Source organism: Brachypodium distachyon, chromosome 2, assembly GCF_000005505.3.
Source record: "Brachypodium distachyon strain Bd21 chromosome 2, Brachypodium_distachyon_v3.0, whole genome shotgun sequence".
NCBI lineage: Eukaryota > Viridiplantae > Streptophyta > Magnoliopsida > Poales > Poaceae > Brachypodium > Brachypodium distachyon.
In genome coordinates this window covers 24,890,355-24,913,785 of record NC_016132.3, presented here as the reverse complement: position 1 = coordinate 24,913,785, position 23,431 = coordinate 24,890,355, and the positions used below count along the sequence as shown (strand labels likewise).

The following is a 23,431-nucleotide window of genomic DNA, read 5'->3' as shown; positions in this document are numbered from 1 at the left end:
CAGTCCATAATTATACTGTGGGTGTAATACACAATTTGAAGTTTTGGACGAAAATACTACCACAAGTTTTGCCTAAATATTTTCAGTTGAACTTCACAATTTCAAGGTTCTCTAAATTTTGTCAATCTAAATTCCCTCAGCCAGAAAAGAAACAGTGCCCCGATCAGCGGTCACCCTCGGACGCACGCTGGTAGCACGTGAGCACCGGACCCTCTCTGGTTGCGTTTGCGAAATTGCGAGTTGCGACCAGGGTTTCGTTTCAAAACCCAAACCCAGAACAAACCCTCGACTTCGAAAGATCGCGCGGCTCAGCAGCAGAGCCCTCTCCAGCTCTCCTTTCCTCCCCCTTCCTTTCCCCTCGCCGCCGCCTCGCCCACTCGTCTCTCTCTAGATCGCCATGGCATTGCACGCCCCCGTACTCGTGCTCAGTAAGTTCCCCTAGCCCCTCGCCTCTCCTCAATCACCCCCTCCTCCATGCGTCCTAGGGTTTCCTCGCCTGCCCTCCCTCCCCCGTATTTTCTGATATAAATGTTGTTTTCTCGCTTCTAGGTTTTGCTATAGGACATGTGTTGACCTCTTTGTGTCGAAATTTACTTGATCCCATGATATGTAACCGTGATTCGGTTTTATTTATTCAATTTTGTTGTTGTTTTTATTCTGATCTGATCTCCAATGTTTCTTTTTCTCGATACTTTCTTTAATTTTTTTGTGCATTTCTTGTATCGATTTGAGCAGAGGACTCATTGAAGAGGGAATCCGGCGCCAAGGTTCACCATGCCAACATTCGGGCCGCAAAGGTCTGTCCTTTCAAGTTCTGTCCCACTACCAGCTCAAAAAAGCTCTGTCCCACGAGCACCTTGTGCTGCTCGTGCGTCGTTGATGCCTAGCAGGCTCTATGCATCGCAGTCAAATTTAACTCACTGTGGGCATTACATTTCGCTATTAATGGAATAGGTTGCACAAGTGGTGCTACTCAAGATGTCAAAGTATTTGGTTTTCTTCTTCCTCTGGAATCAGATAGGCTAGATGTCTTAGGTTTCTTATGAGCTTAATCTGAGGTTAACGAAGTCGATTCTGACTTGCAACTATTTTAGCTCAACGAAGCAATATCCAGCTTTAATGTCTTTTACGTGTTACGACATAGTTAATGCAGTTATCAGTATTTTCTTTTACTGTTAGGTAAATGTAGTTGCTTGCTGTGCAGGCTGTGGCAGATATCATTCGCACTACTTTGGGTCCTAAGTCAATGTTGAAGATGATTCTGGATGCTAGTGGAGGTACCTACACATGCTCTAATGTTGCCTTTACACTGTGCTATTACACTTTTGTATTAGGTCATTAAATTGCTACAAATCATATTAATCATATGAGGTGCAGAACTCTGTTGGCGCTAGTTCATCCTTCATTCTATTTATACATGGGTCCATGGCATAATTCCACTTGTTTGACACGCTGTACTGTCTTAATGTTTTCAATGGAGTCCCCTCATTATGAACTTAGGACATGGATTGTCTCTTGTACTTATCTTGGTCTTGCGTTTCCATTTTTTACGCCTCACGTACTTCTGAGCGGTGTAGTACTCTGCCTCGCTATTTTCCTTTTTTTTTTGTTATGTTGATATATATGTTTCCTCTTCCCCTTCCGATCTTTTGCTCATTTGCTGCCTCCTCATACCATGGACTTAGAGTACCTGTCTGTTAAGCCCCACGTGACAACAGAGAATGCTTAATCTCGTTGATTGTGGGAGAGCAGCAATCTTCATGGGTGGGCATGGTGGTTTCGTGTGATTTCCACCATCGTGATAATCGCAAACAGACGGGGGTAAATATGTCCAGTGAGGTGCAAAAATTAGAGATGCGAGTGGATTAGTGACGCGCATTAGTTTTTGTTCAAGAAGGAATTGTGCCATAGAAAAATAGGCACGGAGAGTACTGATGATCTTAATTTTCTTTGGATATTACTCTTATCAACAGTTTCAACTGATTGCATTTTTACTTTCCTGTGTTAATTGCACAACTATCTTTTATGCATTTGGGACGGTTAGGGAGCCTGTAGTTTACAAGGATATTATAAAATTATGTCATGTTGGCCATATCAAGATCATAAGTAATAAGGGACAGTATTCCATAGGAGGGCTGAACTGGATAACCAGATGGCTCTTCATTAGGCTGTTTGCTTGACTTTTGTCTTACCCATGTCAAATATTATTTGCACCTTGTGCCATCTTCTGCTTATAACTTCACATGTGAAATAACCTGTCTTTACAAGGTTTTATACTTTTATTTTATTTATCTGAGTTCTGCTTTTGCAGGTATTGTGGTCACTAATGATGGCAATGCTATATTGCGGGAAATAGACAGTGCTCATCCTGCTGCCAAGGTATGTAGAATGCTCTCTCTCTCTCTCTCTCACACACACACACACACACACATTGCTGATGATGTTTATAACGGGCTGTCAGTCAGTCTCTTAACTATTTCTCATAAGTGGATGAAGTCATATTGAATTTAACTCTACATTTTCATTTTACTCAGTCTATGATTGAGCTAAGCCGCACTCAAGATGAAGAAGTAGGTGATGGCACAACATCTGTCATTGTTCTAGGTATGCATGTTGTCTGTGATACATTCTGTTTTGGTAATTACTTTGATGAGTAATAACAGGACCTATTTTTTTCTTACTTGTGACCCATTTTTATTAGTCTTACAAGCATGCCATCTGAGATCATCTAACTATGGTCTAACTCTCCAATATTATTCTTGGGAAACTAAGCATATGGCTATTAGCATGAGCTGCCAAAAAAATCAATCTCTTTGTAACTAATTACACTAGAAAGATTTGCACTTCAAAGTTTAAGGCAACTTTTATTCTTCTGTACTAACTTCTGTTTCTCTAGCTGGTGAGATGCTCCATGTTGCAGAAGCGTTTATTGAAAAGAACTACCACCCAACTGTTATTTGACGAGGTAATTGTTGCATGGTTCTGACGGCCTAAGAAAACTGCACTCTGTCTATATTCCTTGATTTTTAATCTGTTCTGAAGCTTTTGTGTTTCTACTTTTTAGCCTACACCAAAGCTCTCGAGGATGCTTTAGCTGTCCTTGACAAAATTGCGATGCCTGTTGATGTGAATGACCGTAAGTCTGAATCCAGCATGCTACAATTTTTGTATTAGAGTTCTTCCAAATACATTGGTTCTCATGTACTATTTGGTAAACTGATGCAACTGAGACCTACATAATGTAGGCGGGGCAATGCTAGGGCTGGTGAAGAGTTCCATTGGTACAAAATTCACTGGTCAGTTCGGTGACCTTATTGCTGTAAGTATCGTCCTTTTATGTCAAGTTGGCTACCAGCAAAGTTCACTTTTCCATTGGTTAAGCTTATGGTTTATTTGATATCTTGTGTTGCTATCGTCAGGACCTTGCTATAGATGCTACTACAACAGCAGGTGTTGACCTAGGTCAAGGCATGTGTGAAGTCGATATCAAGAAATACATCAAAGTAGAGAAGATTCCTGGTGGCCAGTTGGAGGATTCAAGGGTTCTTAAAGGAGTCATGTTCAATAAAGATGTTGTGGCTCCTGGAAAAATGAAAAGGAAGATAGTTAATCCGCGTATCATTCTTCTGGATTGCCCTGTTGAGTACAAGAAAGGAGAAAATCAGACAAATGCTGAGTTGATGAAGGAAGAAGATTGGTAAGTGAAGTGTACTCCCTCTATCCAAGTTTATAAGTCCTTTGCTGGTTCCGATCACCAATTTCGTCAACTATATATGCATTATATTGCACAAAAAGTATACCATTAGATTCATATCGAAAGAACTTTTCAGCGATATACTTTCTCTTGTCATATAATTTTATTTCGTTAGTTAAATTGGTGATCTAGGAACACGTGCAGGCCATATAAACCTGGACGGAGGCAGTAGATTCAGAATCTCCTGCCCATATGTATTATGAATTGCAATAGCACTATTTAGTTGCTATGGGTCAGTAGTGATTTGGTAAATATGCTACTGCAGGCAGGTTCTGCTAGAGCTGGAGGAAGAATACATAAAGAACCTCTGTGCGCAAATTTTAAAATTCAAGCCTGATTTGGTTGTCACAGAGAAAGGTCTCAGTGATCTTGCTATCCATTATTTAAGCAAGGCGGGTGTTAGTGCGATCCGTCGACTTCGGAAGACTGACAACAACAGGATTGCTAAGGCTTGTGGTGCAGTTATAGTGAACAGACCAGAGGAGCTTCAAGAATCAGATGTGGGAACACGGGCTGGCCTCTTTGAGGTCAAGAAGATTGGTGATGAATTCTTTTCCTTCATTGTCGACTGCAAAGATCCTAAGGCATGCACTGTTTTGTTGAGGGGAGCAAGCAAGGACGTCTTGAACGAGGTGGAGAGGAACCTTCAGGTGTTTGTTCTACCTTGTTAGTCCTTGTTATTTTCGTTGTACGAACTGTCTTGACCTTTAACCTTTTTCATTCACAGGATGCCATGTCTGTTGCAAGGAACATTCTGAAAAACCCAAAACTTCTACCTGGAGGTGGTGGTACTGAATTGACTGTATCAGCAACACTGAAGCAAAAGAGTTCTTCAGTTGAAGGCGTGGAAAAGGTATTGCTTCAGAAGTATTAATGTTGGCATTTTATGAGTAACGAAGCCATTTATGTGGAGGCCTACTGTATATGCACATAAAGTATGAACTAATACAGCATAGCCGAATATAATATCTATGTTTTGTTGTGGTTTGGACATCCCATAGAATATGGTTCTTTCTCTGATAGCAGCTTACGTTATGATTTGAGTATCTAATTACTTTCTGTTTGCTTTGTCAGTGGCCGTACGAAGCTGCTGCGTTAGCATTTGAAGCAATCCCAAGAACTTTGCTTCAAAATTGTGGTTTGAATGTTATTAGGACAATGACACAACTCCAGGGAAAGGTAATAACTATATCTTTTTTATCAGGGACGGACCCAGCTGGGTGGGGCCAATAATTTTTTAGATCTCCTTCCATTAGTAAAAATTATTAAAAAACTAAAAGAAAAATAGAATCGCAGTGTATTTGTCCCACCCAATATTTAAAATAGTGTTTGTACCACCCAATATTGAAGAGGTAGGTCCGCCACTGCTTTTTATTGACATGTAACTCTCTAGCTGCCTCGACAAAATGTTCAGGAAGAGGACTCAAGGTTTCAGCTGCAGATTCTGTGTAACATATTTTACCTTATATAGATAGAAGTGGTTGAGCATTGAAGTAAGCTGGGGAGGATTGCTCTAAGTTTCTAGCTATAGGTTTCAGCTTTTTGTAGAAACCACCCTTAAAAACAGAGCTAGTTGAAAGGACTATAACTTGCACTGAGATGGCTTTCCAACAGTACTTCTGGTCTTCATACCATCATTTTTTGAGCCATAATAGGAATTCTTGTTAAGACATTAGCCCCCCACCCGAAACCAAATTAAACCATATGTGTAATGCTTCGTTTCCAGTTAAAAACCATTGCAAAGTTGATGACACCTGTATTACTGCCTCTGCTTGCTTCTTAAATGCATTTTGTTGCTTCAGCATGCGAATGGTGAAAACGCCTGGGTTGGCATTGATGGAAGTTGTGGTGATATTGTGGACATGAAAGAGCGGAAGGTAGGTTTTTGTCTGCGTGAATCTACCATGTCCCTGTAATTTACATGCGAGTGGTGAATCTAAGCACCACGATATTTGTGTTGTAGATCTGGGTTTCTTACAGTGTGAAGGCACAGACGTTCAAGACAGCTATTGAGGCAGCTTGCATGCTTCTACGGATTGATGACATTGTCAGTGGTATCAAGAAGAAGCAGGCTCCTGGAGCTGGTGCTCCTAAGCAACCTCAGATCGAACAGGAGGGTGATGCAGACACTGAACAAATGTTCCCAGAGTAGAACTACTATGCTGTTGGAGCGAGCCTGCACGGTGAACTAAAGCCAGAGTAGTGCCAATGCAGCAGAATGTTTTAGTAACATGTGAATTGATGTCGCCTGGTTGCATCTCTTGAATGTTTGTTCGTGGCCAGGCCAGCTGGATTGTCTAGTATTAGCATGGGTTTGTAGCTTTTCTGTATGTTCGGATGAGGGGCATGAGTCTGTGTATTGTATCAGCATTTTGGGATCCGAGGTTTTGCAGGATTGGCTGCTGTTCGTTTTGTTTTCGAACATCAGAATTTCGATTAAGCTGAACTTTATGAGTTACGACTAGCTTATACGCAGACAAATACTCCGTATTATCCATTCACTTAGCCAGACCATTTCTAAGTGCCGATCCAGGTAATGTTTGAGCTGTGACCATTAACTTAGATTTCCTGTTAGCGTGACTAGTAATTGAGAATCTTAATGTGCCTTGTTTGGCGTTAGCGTAATTTTTAGTCATTGGTGTTTTTGGTATTTGAAGGGTTTGGGTGTTCACTAGTGTTTTGATTTGGTACAAAAATGGAGTGTTTTGTGCGGAAAAACTAGAGATAATTTCCTATAAATCTTTCCTACCAAACAACCATTTGAGATTCAGTGTTTTTTCATTTGGAATGGATAATACCCTAAAAAGTCTAGTACCAAATAAGGCCTAAATGATTATTTTTACAAATCTTATATATTTCAGCCCCGCATGTCAATATTCACATTTGTGAAACGTTTTCCGTGAATATTCTGTAGGTATGGGAACGCCATGTATTTCAGTCCACGGGTAACTTTTTAGGGTCTTGATGGGATGTCTATCACAAGTTTTTCTTTCTGAACAGAAACCGATGTTCAGAAATCTTCGCCGTGCATAACTGCATACTCGCTTGTTCTTTTTGAGGGAACTGCATACTCGCTTGTTGTACTGACTGAATATGCTGAAAGTAAAATTCAAACAGTTTCAAAAGAGACAGAAAGAAACGAGGGGCGAATAAACTGGAGACCAGAAACCAGCCGGGGAACAACAAAGAACTTCGACCCCGCCTGGTGCCTGCTAGAGGGATGTGATCATGTAAAAAGAGTTCCTTTCATACAATAATAGGAAACATGCCCGACGTGACATGGAGTTATAACAGACTACGAATGAGTAACCGTGAGGGTAGCTAGACGTCTGCAAGAAGAGAAGACCAGAAGAGTAATCGAATGATGTCCCCGTTAGTGTTTCCATGTAATTAAATTAAGACTACTAGGATTATTATTCATCCATAAGGTTCGGACCTGGGTAAATTTATGTGTTCCTCTCAGAATACTTCTCATTGTGTAAGTACAAATCACGTGACTACGGTACCATAGAATTCCTCGGGCCTTATTTGCCACTAGTGTTTTTGGTTGTTTTCTAGGGTATTATCCACTCCAAACTGAAAAACACTAAAAACCCAAATGATTGTTTGGTAGGAAGGTCTCGGAACGAATTATTCCTAGTTTTTCCCCACAAAACACTCTATTTTTGTACTAAATTAAAACACTTCTCATTTTGGGTTTTTGGGAGTTTTGGGTGCACACCCAAAACCCTCAAATATCAAAACACTAGTAACTAAAAAAATACACTAACACCAAACAAGCCTCAAGGGTTTTCTTTGAGACTCCGAGCTACCTCCACTTGAGTTGGTATGTCTCTGTATGGACCCCGCTTAGAGCATCTGTACTCATCATCCTGGTAAGCCTAGTTACATCCCATATATTGTACACATGAAGCAAAATGATCCAACGACAGGAAAGAAGGGCCAAAGCGCAAAGGTATAAGAACCTAGGGGAGAAGTAGAAAGGGGCCTTAGAGAAAAAAGTGGGAGTGTATAAGCCATTTGGTCGATGGCAAAGCCTCGACAAGTTCTACTTCTTTACCCCTCATTTCTCTCTACAACTTAGGGTAGTCATGGTCGTTGCCATGGATGCCTAGCCCTATAAATACCCCCATGGTGATGTACCCTCACTCAATCTTTACTCGAATAAACTCAAGGGGAAGAGATCTAGGGAAGACAAGAGATTGACTACTCGGGGAGCTCTAGGGTCGAGACCAGGAAGTCGCGTGTGGCCCGAGGTCGACCACAAAGTGTCGGGGAGTCTTGTAGTTGACTTGGGAACTTCCATACGGCCCGAGCACCCTACATGATTAAATACAACCTCAAGCACGAAGGTTGACATAAAGATAAACAACACTAATGAAAGGGCTTGGCTAGAAATAACTGAAGTACGCGGATACGAAGGTGTATCCCGATGTTCACTCTCTTGGGAGAGTTAGTCACGGCTAGAGAGGTGTCGGTTACCATGAAGGACCCCTAACGCTACCAAATGCACACCTTCTTCTCCTTAAGACTCCTCCACAAAGTAGGAGCTCAATAAACAGTGGTAGGCCTTGAGGTGACCTCCAAACCCTCACAAAGTTTTCCAGGGCAAATCCACACCATGGATGCTCTCGAAATAGGCTCCAACCGTCTAGGAGTCTTCACAACTCCAAGAGTAATAAATCACTTGGTGAACTCAAAGATGAACACATCCATTTGGTGGAGATGTAGATCTAGCTGGGGCTCCTCTCACTTTTCCCTCGGAGGATGGGGTTGAATCGATCAAAGGAGGATGAGCTATTTGAGCTTTAGGAGCTTGCAACAATGGAGTGAGGGAGAAAGGTTGCCCTTGGGGAACAAAATAGTGGATTTTATAGATCCCCCAGAAATATGCCCATTGGGGCATTTGATGTCAAAACCACCGAGTGGAAGGAAACCAGTGCACCCGTTATTCCAACCTACCCTTCGGGTGATTCTAATAGTTTTGGGAGTCACTCGTAGGCTAGCCCGAAAGGTGGTCCGGATTCTACTACACCACCAGTGTTTGAAACTAAAGGCTTCGGATTGGCCTCCCGCCTTCGGGTGCTTGGATTGCGGAGCAGCCTCTGGGTGAACATAGAAGGTGTTGTGTTCACTCTGATGCTAGTCCGGATGGTTAGCTCTCTAATCATGATGTCATTTACACCAATAGCTAAGGGCAAGATGTTCTTTCAATGCTATAAAGCGACATATATAACCTACTCAAAAAGCATCGGCGTGTCTCTTTTGTCAAGTGTATGACGTCTTTTCCTCATAAGGGAGACGTACACACCCAGCTTACTGTTACAACTAATCCATTGACACCCATAATTCATTTTGTACGTCGAAGACAACAATCCATTTTCTCGTAAATATTTAAGCTTCGAAATACACTATTTTTTGCAAATTTGTGAATCGTAAATTTGGCAACATAATCTTGATTTTATTTTTTAAAGTGGGTTGTGTATTAATCATAGATAAAGTTTGGATTACAATCACACATAACCTGGCTCATCACGCGGGATGGCACAGAGTGATGCAAAACACCTGTACACAACACGCTACGACCCTGACGAGGGAATGACCCGCCGGGTCCTCATCCTTCATATACCCTGTGCGGCCCAGCATGAAGCCCATCCGAAGGCCCACTGGGGTTCATGAAGCCTGAGTACCTATAATTGCGGCTCAAGACAAGGAATATAATCTAGAGATTCTTAATTATGTTGATCTACTGTAACAGACCCGGACTCCATACGCGAGACATAGCCTCCTACATATAAAGGACTAGGAGGGGACCCAGGAAGGACAAGCCATCTGATACGCACTCCCCAGATCCAATCTGCGCACCATAGCCCCATCGATCTCTTTGTAATCACCATCAATACAAACACATAGAGTAGGACGTGGGGGTATTACGTCCCGGAGGGCCCTAAACCTGGGTAAACTTGTGTCCCCTAGTCCTTGTTAGTCGACGAGATCGCCGTTACACCCCGTGCTCTCCATAAACACAAAGCCCTAAACTTGGGCATTGCCGAGGTACACCCTCGTCAGACCCCACTTAGCTAACTCGTGAGCCACCACATTAATTAGTAATTTTGAATTCATGGTGTCAAGTCTATCAAAATAAAAATAAAAGTTCATGGTGTCACGTATCTTCATGTTCCGTAACTAGAGAAAAATTCTCGTCTCCTGGAGAGATATATGGTTATGCATCTATGTTTAAAAGTTGGTTTTCTTGACAAATTAGTTTCCATAATTGATTTTCTTGTTAATAGGTTATCTTCTATATCTAAGTAGGGGAGCCCCACTACATGAATTTCCTGACTCCTCGTGATGCCACGTCATCGGTTTTCCACCAGTTCCCGCGATATCCATCGATGTGGCCGCACTCTTTTTCTTGACGCAGTTGCACCCTTCTCGCAAGCCCATAATTGGGCCAAGTTCCCACCTTTGAAGCAGAAATTCTTAATTACTAGCACTTCCTCCTTCCATATATGTAAGGCCCCATTTGAAAATATCTAGTATCAAGGCGAAGAGGGTGCGTTTCGAATAAGTTTTTTCATGTTTTGACCAATAGATTTGGAACCCTAGAGACTTGAAACTTATGCATAGTTAGTGAGTAAGGTGATAGGTCGCACTTAATGTAGATCTTACACCAAGAGAATTACAATCAAGTGACGCATGGTTTGAGAGAGAAAAATTAGAAAATGCCATTAAAATTTTGGAGAAACCAAATTGGAAATTGGGCCTTTCATACGTGGAAGGAGGAATGTATGTTAATGCTACTGTCAATTACCGTTAATACTATTAATCATACATACTCACTTTGACACGCGTGAGAGCGACACTTACTCTTGCCAACGTGATGATAAGTAATACTCTTTATCAACACATAGGGTCCACCAGCAAAATAAATCTCTTAAACAAAGTTCTATTCATACCTCTCTCGGCATTCCACCTTGTATCATTTATTCGGCTCACGATACGAGTCTCTATGAGGTGGCGTTGAATTAATGAGGAAAGTGAGGAATCTTGTATCTTAGATACAGTATCATCATGGAACCGATACTATCTCATTAATTCATGCTCCTATTCTCTTCTCCGCTCGTATTTACCGATTTGACTTACTAATCTGAAGAGAGTGATTCAAGGGTCCTATAATAAAACCAGTGTCTGCATTGTTATTTCGGATTGTTTGCAATCGATGTGCGATATTTCACTGACAACCAACATGAGCTAGGTACTAATCTGAAGAGAGTGATTCAACCATTTTTTTTTCAAAGATGAACGTTGTTGTTACACTTGCATTCTTTGCGCATTCTGTCACGTGCCGATTAGATGAGTTGGAACCCCCTCGAACTTCTCCCCTCTAATCGATATATACCCAAACGCAAAGCCCAACTGAGGAGCAAGAAACCCTCACCAAATCCAATCCCCCGGAAGCGAGAGTCATGCCCGATTCCGCCGATCTCCTGCCCTCCCAAACCTCCCAGCCCCCGCAGGAAGCCTCTACCGCCTCCGTCAACCCCGATCCGGACATGCCTCCTCGGAGATCCCACGGCGGCAGCAAACTCAAGAAGCCCCTCACCGGAAAGCTCCGCGCCGCCGCCGAGCGCCTCGCGAACCTCCGCGCCCACCTCCGTCTCCACCCGCTGGATCCCCCGCCCTGCTCCCTCTCGGCCGCCGCCTCGCCTCACGAGGCCGCCCTCCGTTCCCTCGGTCTCCTCGACTTCGCGCGGCTCGACCTCGAATCACAGCCCCCGCGCCCCGATCTCGTCGCGCAGCTCATCGCCTATTACGACCCGTCGCAGCACCGCAGCTTCGTCTTGGGGAACGTCCGCCTCGGTATCAGCCGTACGGACTTGGTCCGCGCGCTCTCCCTCCCACCCAAGCCGGCCTCCACGGCTCCCCCTCCCGACGTGGACCCGGCCGCGGTGATCTCCGCCGTCCTGGAGTTCATGCAGTCGTATATCCTTCCCCCGTTCCAGGGCGATGACATGTGCATACTGCTGCAGGAGGTGGCCTCAGCGGAACAGGCGGTCAAGGATGGGTCGGCGCATAGGGTTGACTGGGCCGGGCTGATCTGGGGACTCGTTGAGAAGGAGATTCTGGAGGTGCCCAAGAGGGATGATGGGGTGTGCTACTACTGGCCATATCTTCAAAGGCTCATTTCGACACAGAAGCCCAATCTATTCCAAGTGGTGAAGGAAGAAGAGAGAGGGGAGGTTGCCCTGGAGGTGTCTGCGGACACGGAGATGGATGAGGAGGATGGTGATGCGGATGCCATGAGCAAGAACTTGGAGTTGGGCCTAATGGATGCTGATGCTGATGTGAGGAGCAAGATAATGGAGGAATCAGGATTTGAGTTGGTGGATGAAGTTGCGAGGGACAAAATCTTGGAGGAACCAGAGATAGAGGGTGCAGCTTTGGCGAGCAATAACTTGGAGGAGTTGGAGGAAGGGGATGTTGATGTTAGGAGCAAGAGCATGGAGGAACTGGAGTTGGGAGTTGTGGATGTGGCCGCTAATGCGAGGAGTAAGATATCATTGGAGACACCGAATAATGGCACGAGCTTCGATGACTCAAAGGCGGGGGATGAGTTGGAGCTGGGGCTTGTTTCATTGGAAGCAGTAACTGTTACGCATCAGATGCTGACTTCTAATGATGAGGTTTCAGCAGAGTGGGAGGGAGATGAAGATGCATCTCGTGGCGCAGCAGAGAAGGACGCAAGCCCATTAGCGGAGATGAAAGAGGATGAGAAGTCAGATGGGGAAGAAGAGAAGGACACGACTGGGTTGAGCTTGGGGATTAGCTCTGTCAATGATTATGACAGTAGGGATGCGGAAGAGAATGCATCTGTGGAAAATCTGGATGTGGACGATAGTGATAATGAGGAGGCGAAGGAGTCGGAGGATGATGCATTCGTGGGGTATCGGGGTGGAGTGGACATGGATTTGGCGATTGGGGATGATAAGGGGGACGAGGGAACAACACAGTTTTCACAGCAATATGACCAGCACACATTTCGGATGGAGTTCGAGAATTTGAATAAAGGGGATATTGGGATGAGGAATGAGGTAAGCTTTGATGATGGATTCTCTGTGAAAATGGGATCCTTAAATGGGATGCAATCAACAGACCTCCTTCATGCGATGAACTCAATTCCCTCGACGTACAAGGTATGGAAAATACGTATGACCTGTCCTCTGGAGAATTCTTGGCTATGGGTGCTGATGCACATAAGAATGGAATGGACATGGGTCCCGGGAGCTCAATTTTTGGTGGGAATAATGGGAAGAGGCACATCGGGGAAATTGATGGGTGCAATGACCATATGCAAGAACAACCGCAGTTTTCATTGGGCAGTCAGCAGAAGCGGATGCAGAACTGCAACGATAGTAGTGTACCACCTGGATCATCAGTCTTCAATACAAATATTGCAGGACCCATACAGAACTTGATGCTAGAGGCTAGCATGCTCTATGAACAGAAAGATAGAGCGCTTCAAGATGTGCTATTAGAGAAGCAACACTTGGTTAACTTGCTAGATGAGAAGGACGCAATTATCCATTCCATGGACTCAGCCAGGTTTGAGCAAGAGAATAAGCGGAAAGAAGATCTTAGGCGCTTTGAGCATGATCTGAATGAGATGGGCAAGTTGGTCAGTGGCTATAAGGCAGCTTTGAAACATACCGCTGCCTCTTTCTTTGAGTACAGGAAGAAGTTCCCTTGTAACAAGTTCCGTTATCACGATGTTGCTGGTGGCGGTGGCCTTGTTCTTGGTGTCAAGGAGTTGGAGAGGAACCGGTTGAAGGAAGAGGAGCGAAACCTTGCTGCAGCAAATGAGATGATACATTTTTTTGAGCTCGAATGGTTTTCAAAGATTGATAAGTGGACAGAGCGTCTCAATCTTCTGTGCAGCAAAATGGAAGGACTCGCTAGGGATATTCATTTTCTCAAGGAAAAAAGAAAAGCAAAGGTTGCAACCCCGGCTACAGAAGAATGACTTCTCTATAGTTAAAGGTACATGGATTAGCATATACGCTAAGTTCTTGCGTTCATGTACTGTGGAGGAATTGAATTGTTAGAAGATAAACTAGTTTCATGTATTTTGTTAGAATCCAATGGTGGTTAGGAGATCTTCCTGGTTTCTGTATGGTTGGGGATTCTAATTCACTCTATTTTTATGGTCTATGCATATGCAATATCTTTGTTGAAGTAATGCATGTTTATCTGGTATCTTAAGTGAACTACTAAAGTAATTAGTTAAATTAATAGGATCAAGAATGAAAGAACCTGCATGACCTACTTTAGTTTACTTTGCTATTATTTTTTCGTACTGAATTGTCATGACTTGGAGTCATCAGTTTTTATTTTATTTTAAATACATCAGCTGTCCTTTCTAAATAGTGTGTGAATTGGTTTCATGGTCTACAGGTCTGCTTGCTTGAGCAAATTATGTTACAGTTATTGTGATTTGTTAGTAATCAAATACCCCCTCTGTTTCTTTTTCTAGGCTGTATTTTGATTGTTTAAGACAAGCCTTTGAACACAGATTACCCCATTAATATGAGGTTTATGCGATACAAAATCATAATCATAAGCATTTTTTAATACAAAAAATCTACGACATCAAATTTATGTCACTTATTGCATAATGTAATTGTTGGTCACTTTTTCTTAAAAAAGCAAATTTGGTCAAAGGCTTGTCTGGACCAATCAAACACCCTGTAAAAAGAAGCGGAGGGAGTAACATTTCTGGGTTAGTGGAGATCAGCTCAGGGGGGAATATCGAGTATGGAATATAAATTCAGGCATGGCTATATTTTTAGCAAGGCAACATATGTGTATTCTTGGTATGAGGTTATGAGAAGCTTCTAGTGGTAGTGAGATATTCATGACACTACCTTGATGGGCTATGGCCCATATGCTTCAAGATGGATAGGATATCTTAACAAGTTCATATACACTATATTTTGAACACTTGCATAATGTACAAAAAAACTCATAATTGCAAGTGAAGTTCAGTTTGTTGCATAATATTAAAACCCCTTCCTTCGTCCTAAAACACTTGTAAGCTACAAAAAACTAAGGATTGTATGTGAAAATGATTGCTCCTTGCATAGTATGTAAACCCTACCCTTCATGCTTCGACACTTTAATCAGATCAGAATGGTTTATGTTTGGGAGTTTACAATCATACCATTCTTGTACCCCAGTTCTTGCATGAGGTCTCTCTCCTATATCATTGATTGCTTCCTCTGATTGCAAATATATGCCCATTTAGCTTTGAGCACACAAAGCAAGGACTAGTCGAAAATGACCTGGTGCTTTTCATTTTGCTAGTCGCCACATTCTTTTCCTAGGTATTTTATATTTTGAAACATGAGTACCGGTGCAGGTCTAGCTTACTAGGGGCTTGCTTTTGGTGGAGTTGGGTGGTTTTTTTAGCACAGCAACTGGTGAAATATGTCCAGCATTTTAGAAGCCAAACATTGGCCACTCTATTTTCATTCATATTGACTAGAGTTTTTTTGTTCCAGGGTCTTACTTTGTGACTGCTAAAAATGGTAATTGTCTAGACACACATCACGATAGACTAGTAATTAAAGATTTTCCATGATTTTGAGCTTGATTTTTTTCTGGCCTTTACTGGAACTCAAATTATGCCAATAAGTAGGGCTTAGCTGGCAGGTCTTATGAAGTGACCTTGTCGGCTCCATTTTTCAGGACCGTGACTATCCACGTTATTTTCGATATTGAAGGGTGGCTTTAGCCTTTTTTTTTGGTTGAATTGCTTTGCATGTTCCGCATGCCCAGGAATTGACAATTGGGATGTTTATGGCAGGTTCTGATGGCAAGGTGGGGATGTTTATGGCAAGATTCTCATGGCAAGGTGGGGATGCTTATGGCAAGTTCTGATGGCAAGGTGGGGATGTTTATGGCAAGGTGGGGAGCTCTTTTGGATAAACGCACACATCCTTTGGACGTCTTCATGTCAACAGTGAGCGCGAATCAGCAATCGTGGCAACCTCATGTGCATTGTAGACTCTAGACTTTAGTATACATTACTTTACTATCCACCTGTGACTGAAGGGTATCGTCACACAAGGACGCTTCAACGATCTGTGGCCAGTGCCTTATTGAGATGCCAATCCTCTATCAGACTGTATTTTCAGGCTCGGTCATGGCAGTTCGATATTTGATTGATGGTTCCTCGCTTCGCAGTCAGAACGTGTAATCTATTCCATTTTTACATGACGTCCGTTCTGCCTGTCTAGTAAAAGAGGTTGTCGATGCATCTGAACGAGATTTCTTGATGTGAGGTACTCCGTTTCGGTACAATAGAGCATACATGAGAGCTTGGCTGTCACATATTAGAGCATACATGAGAGCTTGGCTGTCACATATTAGAGCATACATCAGAGCTTCGCTGTCACATTCTTCATACTACCTCCATTTCGGCATAAAGGGTTCATGTGTATTTTCTAGGTCGGTGATTTAACTAATGTGGCAGGAGTTTTATATCACAAAATTATATCTTCAGATGTTCTATTTTTCAATGATATTGGTTGAGTTACTGACCTTGGGATATTCAAAGGACTTTTATATCCGAGGGAGTATTGGACTTCGTAAAATTAAGAGACCCTAGAATGGAGCTAGCTACCTGAGAACCACCATTGAATTGAGGCTGTTGGATCATGATATTGAACGACCAGATCTTTCTGTCCTCCCAGCACCTGGACTCTACATTTGATAAAATATTGGGAGAAGGAATAATGGATGTACTCGGAAAGTAAGGTTTATGTCTACAATAGACTCGTGTGGTTTTCCAATTACTTTTCTTCATCTGTCTCTGCCCTGTGCGTTAGCGCCGTCCAGGGAACAAAGGGCGCAGGTTCATCCTTGGTCCACTGCGGACTGGAAAGCGAGGGCGAAAGTATCTGAAGACGCGCCGTCACACGTCCCCACAAGTCCACAACAGCACTCCGCTTCACACTCTGCTGATCTGCTCTGCTTCGCCCCTCCTCTCCTTCACCCGCAACGGTAGGATTCACATCCTCCAATCAGCTACTCCCAGATCGTCCGAGCCCCAATGGTGGTGGCGGCCTCGCCTCCCCCTCTCCACCTTGCCCTCCCCCTCCTCCTCTTCGCCGCCCACGCGGCTGTCGGCAGCGCCGCAGGGGCCGTCGCGGTGAGCAGTGGCGGTCAGCTCTGGTGCGTCGCGAAGAATAACGCCGAGGATGGCGCGCTGCAGTCGGCTATCGACTGGGCTTGCGGCCCCAACGGCGGCGCCGACTGCCGCGCCATCCAGCTGGGCGGCGCCTGCTACGAGCCGCCCGACCTCCTGGCGCACGCGTCCTACGCGTTCAACGACTACTTCCTCCGATCCGGTGGCGCCGCCAACCCCGCCTCCTGTGATTTCTCCGGCGCCGCCGAGCTCATCGGCCTGAACCCCAGTAAGCACCCACGCCGGCTCCTCTCGTGATTTCGCGCATCATGAACGAGCATCCTTGGATTTCACATTTATCAAGCATTATTTTGCTTCCCTTGCAAAAAAATGAAAAGCATTGTTTTGCTTCGTTGGATGCTGGATTCATGAGATGCAGCTTTAACGCTGTGGCGTTGGCGTCTCGGCGCGGCAACTTGTTTTTTTTTGCAGGTCATGGGAACTGCGTGTTTCCTTCCAGGTCAGGTGCAATCCAAGTTCGGTTTTCATTCTTATTGGTATCTCTGCATAGTATCAGTTACTTCTTCTGGTTTCATGCCTATATTTTAGATATGTCGTTGTGTGTGTTGGGGCGGGGGATGTTTGCATGGCAAGTACTGGAGTAGTATAAGCACGCATCATTGTGTCAAACACCTTGAACTCACTCTTAGAGAATGAACACGAAAATCTTCAAAAATATATCCGGTGCTTAATTCGGCTACACATAAATATTGTATTCGGTAGCATATCTCTTCAGAAGAGCACCTCCCAGATGGATCTCAAATCTACTTTATCACTTTCTGTTTTGCAAGCATCAACTAATTGCAATCTATTTATCAAGTCTCTAAATTCTCCTTGTGACTTTGTTTATGGTCCATACCTTGATGGAAGATATTAGGCCCGATGAGCATGCCGTGTTGTGCTGGCATGATACGGTGAGCCAATAGCCAAGCCCGATATCCGGCAGCCTATCTTCGACCTCTTCCATAGATGAGCTATCCATGCTTTGGTTGCTCTGTCACTCTTCTTCTGACCTCTTACTGGTGTTGTGTGAGAAGTCTGACTTGGTTGTGTACAAGAGGAAGACTCGAAATAGTTCATGTTGCACGTGTTCAAAACTTTCAAGTAAGTCCAAATTGGGTGGATTAGCTATTTACAAGAGTTCTATACAATTTTGGTAACCCCCTTCGAGGATACAGTGCTAGAAAAGCAGTATAGATGTGATGCAGATTTGCAAGAGTTTCCTCCTCCATCCTTGTATCCAGTGGCGGACCCAGGATAAATTTGAAGGTGTGGTGAGTTTACACAGCAAGAAATCTTGTGCGATGTTACTATGCAAAAGCCCATTGAAATACTGGAAATATATTAATGTGAAGGTACCGGCACTCAAAATACCTAAACAACAAATATATATTACTTTGAAGGTACTGGCTCTCAAAATTCCTCAACGGATGAAAATAACATGAACATGGACTTCACAATATATAATCTACTTCCTCCGATCCATAATAACTGTTGTGTTTCAGATTTGGAATTAACTTAGTACATAGTTGTACTAAATCTGAGATACTTATTATGGATCGGAGTGAGTAATAACTGTTGTGTTTCAGATTATGGATCGGAGTGAGTAGTAACAACAGTTATTATGGATCGGAGGAAGTAGATTATATATTGTGAAGTCCATGTTCATGTTATTTTCATCCGTTGAGGAATTTTGAGCGCCAGTACCTTCAAAGTAATATATATTTGTTGTTTAGGTATTTTGAGTGCCGGTACCTTCACATTAATATATTTCCAGTATTTCAATGGGCTTTTGCATAGTAACATCGCACAAGATTTCTTACTGTGTAAACTCGCCACACCTTCAAATTTATCCTGGGTCCGCCACTGATTTGTAGGTCAATTTTTTCAAGATTCACGTGTAGATAGTTGCAGTTTGATAAATCGACATCCTTCAAATATGGTTTTGATATTATTAAATGGTTGAAAATGATCCAAGATGAGAATGCATGTCAACATATATCTGTATACACAATTAACCATCAGATGAATTTTACAGAGTGATAGGCATCTACTAAGGTGAGGCTAGCTGTAGTTCTGTAGCCAAACACTGAGTCAAACTTTTGGAAATTCTTTCGAAGTGAATAGCATCTTGTTGCATGAAAGAAGCAAATTTTATTTGGGAGGTTTTTCAACAAAGAACCTTTTTTATTTCACCGGGAAACAGTAGGGGAAACCCAAAAATTACCAATTTTATCCCTTGCAGTTTACGGTTAACGTGTTGTGCTTACTTTTGAAGCTACCAAGGAAAGGAAGTTCTCAAAAGTGCATTTCTCTGTTTTGATATATTGGATTAAAAGTTAGACACAAGTTATCCAGTTGTTGTCATCTCAAGATTTCAACATATATGTTCTAGGAAGTAATAATGTATCTCTTTTTGCAACTTAATGATGAAAAAAAGTTAGGCAAACACCCAAATATCTAAAAACAGCTTAACCGAATAAAATTATTATACCCCAACTTTCCAAAAGGAGCCCTAACATTTTAAATCCTGCCACTTCACCAATTTTCAGTTCTTAGAAAAATCTTCCCATGTTAAACTTGCCAAGCGGAACTCTTCTTTCATGCTATGCTGTATCAATATGTCAGTTTTGCTTCGGTTTTAATGTTTTATGTGTATTATATCCTGCATTCCCCTCCGTGAATGCTGCAACACCCTGAATTTCCTCTGCCTTATCATAGTTGTACCACTGCAGTGCATCCCCCAAAAACGGCAGCTTCACAGGAACAACAAGCTATGGTCAGAACGCTGCAGATTTAAGCGAAAGTTCTTCCTGGCAACTCAACCTGTGGTTTTATGCATGTCTATATCTGTAACAATTTTGGTCGTGTTGCATTTCTGAGGAATTTTCTTGAACTCCTTTCTGCATGTATATGATAAAATGTTGATCTGCAGCAATGCAGTGTGTTCCCTAAGTGGTTGAAGAATTTCTTCAGGAGGTAGATGAGTATGGAGAGAAAGAAAATCCCCCTCTGATGCTTCCCCATTTTTCCTTCTGTTCTTTCAAATGTGCATTATTTTAAATGAGCATTCAGACTTTCAGAGGGGTCCTTTGTCCTTGCCCTCTTCGGTCCCATGCACTTATTCAACTTTGCTTCGGTTTTAAGTGTATTATATCCTGCATTCCCCTCCGTGAATGCTTCAACACCCTGAATTTCCTCTGCCTTAACATGTTGACAGTGAAAAGCTATCTGTAATCTAAGTTGGGGGTTATTTATGGAACCCCGGTGGATGAAATGTCAATTCGATTGCGATTCCAGTAAAATACAGTATGTACATTACGATTCAGCACTGCCATACACATTCATGTTTATCTTGAAATTCAAAAAAATAAGGGAAAAAATAACCCTGTGCAGACATTCCCTGCAGATGGTGATGATCTATGCAGGGGAAAGATGAGCCTGATGATCTATGCAAAGGAAACATGAGCCGTTTTCTGAATGGCTGCCGAGTGATCGCTGACCCTGAACCGGCAAAGCGGGCATGTCGAATGCGAAGCAAGCCAGAGATCGATGTGGGTGCATGCCGGCAGCAGCTTCACCATGTCGCCGACCTGGATCATGCCGAGGCAGATCGCGCACTCTGTCGAGGCCTTCATATTATCCTTGCCGCTGTGCCGGACGAGGCGGTTGTACATGAACGGGGGAAGAAGGCTCGAAGCCGCCGTGAGTGCTTCTTCCTCCTCTGAAACTCCGGCTGGAATAGAAGAGGGTTGATGTCGTTGTTCATGGCGTGCGAGGCGCTTGTACAGCGAGAAGAGGCCGAAGACGGCAGTGACCGACGCCGTAACGGAGCAGAAGAAGAGGAGGTTGTCGGGTGATATTACGAAGTGCATAGCGGTAGGAGCTGGGAATGGGCACTGCTTTGGACCAAGCTAGCTAGGCTGAAGTCCACATGATTCAATTTATGTTTCTTTTGTTGCGTGCACTCCTGCACTGCCTCCGGTTTCGCAGTTTTTTAAGCTCAAGTGATTAGGTTGGTGTTGTGTGAATTGTTGTTCAATCCTCAACAAACGCTTCTCAGGTGGTTAACGTAGCTTCGATTGCGACTACTCGTTCCACTGATTTGAACGGCTCAGTAGTTCGCTTTCCTAACGAATGGACCTGGCACATTCCATATGTTTTATAAGATTAAATAAATAATCTGGGTTATGATAATGTGTCATTCTAATTTGTCATTGACAGAGACTAGGCACTGAACAGAAGCCCAGGCATACATTTTTCTACGAATATCATGCATAAATATTTGGCAAACGATCACATCAGCTTTGTGAAGAAAGCATGCTTGCAGGATAGAGCCGGCCCGGCGGTGCTAGAATTTCTTCTCTGTTCGCCTCTCCGTTCGGCTGTTCCGGTCGACCGACTCTGCGAGGTGGTCGTTGTTACTGTGTGGCATTTGTGGTGGCAAAGGAGACAATTCATGCACAATGATCCGCAGATGTCCCCTCAGCGAGCCGCTTTCTCCATCTCGGCCATGGTCTCAAACTTCTCAATTGCATCGTATCATAGGGCGGAGATCAAGAAGCAAGGTTGGACAAAGCCATCTCAGGATTGTGTCAAAATTAATGTCGAAGCATCTTTTGACATTGATAATCTTTAAGGTTCAGCTGGCGTTGTTATTCGCGATGCGTCGGGAGCTTTTGTTGCATCGATTAATGAAAAAATCGAGCTCGTTTCAGATGTGGTGACGGCCGAGGCCATGGCTGTTCGGCTTGGTTTGGAGCTGGCCATTTCTTTGGGGTGCAGTAGGGCTGTGTTGAACTCTGATAACATGCAAGTCGTCGAAACTCTTTCCGGCAAAGAGGCAAACTACAGCCCGGCTGCCGCCATCTTTGATGACTGCTTTGTGCTTATGACAGAGCTCGTTAAACTGCAAGTCCAGCATTGTTGTCGTGAGGCGAATGAAGTGGCTCACGAAGTTGCACAGCTACCAAAATTCTCTGCTGCTTGTTCCTCGGTAGATTCCCCAGCCCCTAGCATTGTTCCTCTAATTATCAATGATGTAACTCTTGTTTCAAAGACTTAAAAAAGAGGGACTTAAGCTGTCAAAAAACAAAAAACTTAATTACTTAAATAACCATTTTTATAATAAACTAACGCGATTCCTATTTCTGTGAGCACTATTTTGTCTTTCTGTCTTCTGGCGCACTCACTCCTTGGTCTGTCCGATCAGGATCGGATGCTTTGTATCTGTTCACATCTCCTCGATCTTTTATGGTCTCGCCCACATCTCCTTCTAGTCTTCGATACCAGTATACCACTCAATCCCTTCTGTTTCCCTGATGGGCTAGAGCCATGGAGGTGTGTCATTGATGTCGTCTTTGCAAATCCATCCTCTCTGCTCTCGGCAACCATGAACATGTGTTTGCCATCACTGGCTGTCTCTCATCAGGCAGCCCTGGCCACATTTTCTTTTTCTAAAATACATCTAAGAAGGTGTGTCATATGTTGAAGAAGAATACCGCAACACAATTATATACCCTTAGATCAATTATGCGCTTACACTCTATGACATAGTACAAAACCTACTAATCTTGAAAAACGCACCAAGTCAAACCCCCCCTTCCAATCGGTTGAATAATCCTGATAGCCCACTGAGCCACACCATCGAACAAACGTCCATACCAAGCTGATGATAGAGGGTGTGCTAGACGACGTCATTCCACCATCAAGATGCCACTGCCGAGACGTTGATTCGTAGTCTCTCGTCTTTCATCGTCAGACCACTATCAAAGAGCCAAGCACGCTTAACTTTGAGATTCTTTTCGGATGGGCTCCCAGAAAAAAAGGTATACTTTGTTGATATGAGTATTCTATCAATCCTATAATCCTATTAAGCCCGGCATCCCCAACCTCAAGATGCTCAACGTGGCGCTTCAGTCTAAATGGCCATGGCTCCAACGCACTGAGCCTCACAGGCCATGGCACCAATTGCACTTGCGTATCCCGAGGCCTTCTCTCGACTTGTTTGAGGCCGCCACTTCTGCCCACGCCGCCAATGGCTTGTCCACTTTCTTCTGGACAGACCCTTGGGTGTTCGCCATCCGCCTCAAAAATGTTGCCCCTAATATCTGCGCGGCGGCTCCTAGGGGAGATCTCCAACTCACTATTGCAGAGGCCCTGCTAAACCATAGATGGGCGAGATCCCTCAATCTCAATGCAGTGGCTGCACACTGGCAGGTTTGTGCCCCTTTGGAATTTCGTGGGAATCCATCTCCCATCCGAAGGTGAAGACTCATTCTGATGGAGTTGGGAGCCATCGGGAAAGTTCTCCTCGAAATCTGCTTATCGAGCGCTCCTAGGGGGAGAACCTACTCGCCTGGATTCGACCTTATTTGGAAATCTAAGGCTCCTACCAAGTGCAAATTCTTCATGTGGCTTGCCAGAAG

At 43.6% G+C, this 23,431-nt stretch overlaps 2 protein-coding genes and 2 pseudogenes across 3 annotated transcripts; 3 read left to right on the top strand and 1 right to left on the bottom strand.

The window, feature by feature from the left end:
• Positions 1 to 274: 274 nt before the first annotated feature.
• LOC100830817 lies at positions 275 to 6,194 on the top strand (annotated as a pseudogene).
• Positions 6,195 to 11,169: 4,975 nt separating this feature from the next.
• Positions 11,170 to 16,307, top strand: LOC100830923 (annotated as a pseudogene). Its single transcript, XR_138007.4, has 2 exons — positions 11,170 to 13,795; positions 15,621 to 16,307. The product of XR_138007.4 is annotated as an uncharacterized LOC100830923 (transcript).
• Positions 16,308 to 16,868: 561 nt separating this feature from the next.
• LOC100830614 (PLASMODESMATA CALLOSE-BINDING PROTEIN 5) lies at positions 16,869 to 17,261 on the top strand. The gene has a single exon (XM_024458793.1). The coding sequence runs from the start codon at positions 16,869 to 16,871 to the stop codon at positions 17,259 to 17,261; it is 393 nt and encodes a 130-aa protein (XP_024314561.1).
• A 3,010-nt stretch (positions 17,262 to 20,271) lies between these two features.
• On the bottom strand, positions 20,272 to 20,975 carry LOC112270664 (RING-H2 finger protein ATL73-like). Its single transcript, XM_024458615.1, has one exon. The coding sequence runs from the start codon at positions 20,876 to 20,878 to the stop codon at positions 20,453 to 20,455; it is 426 nt and encodes a 141-aa protein (XP_024314383.1). The 5' UTR covers positions 20,879 to 20,975; the 3' UTR covers positions 20,272 to 20,452.
• Between the last annotated feature and the right edge of the window lie 2,456 nt (positions 20,976 to 23,431).

What these genes read in the sequence shown, in the direction of transcription:
- LOC100830614 (XM_024458793.1), top strand. Translation starts at nt 16,869, where the DNA reads ATGGTGGTGGCGGCCTCGCCTCCCCCTCTCCACCTTGCCCTCCCCCTC.
- LOC112270664 (XM_024458615.1), bottom strand. Translation starts at nt 20,878, where the DNA reads ATGCACTTCGTAATATCACCCGACAACCTCCTCTTCTTCTGCTCCGTT.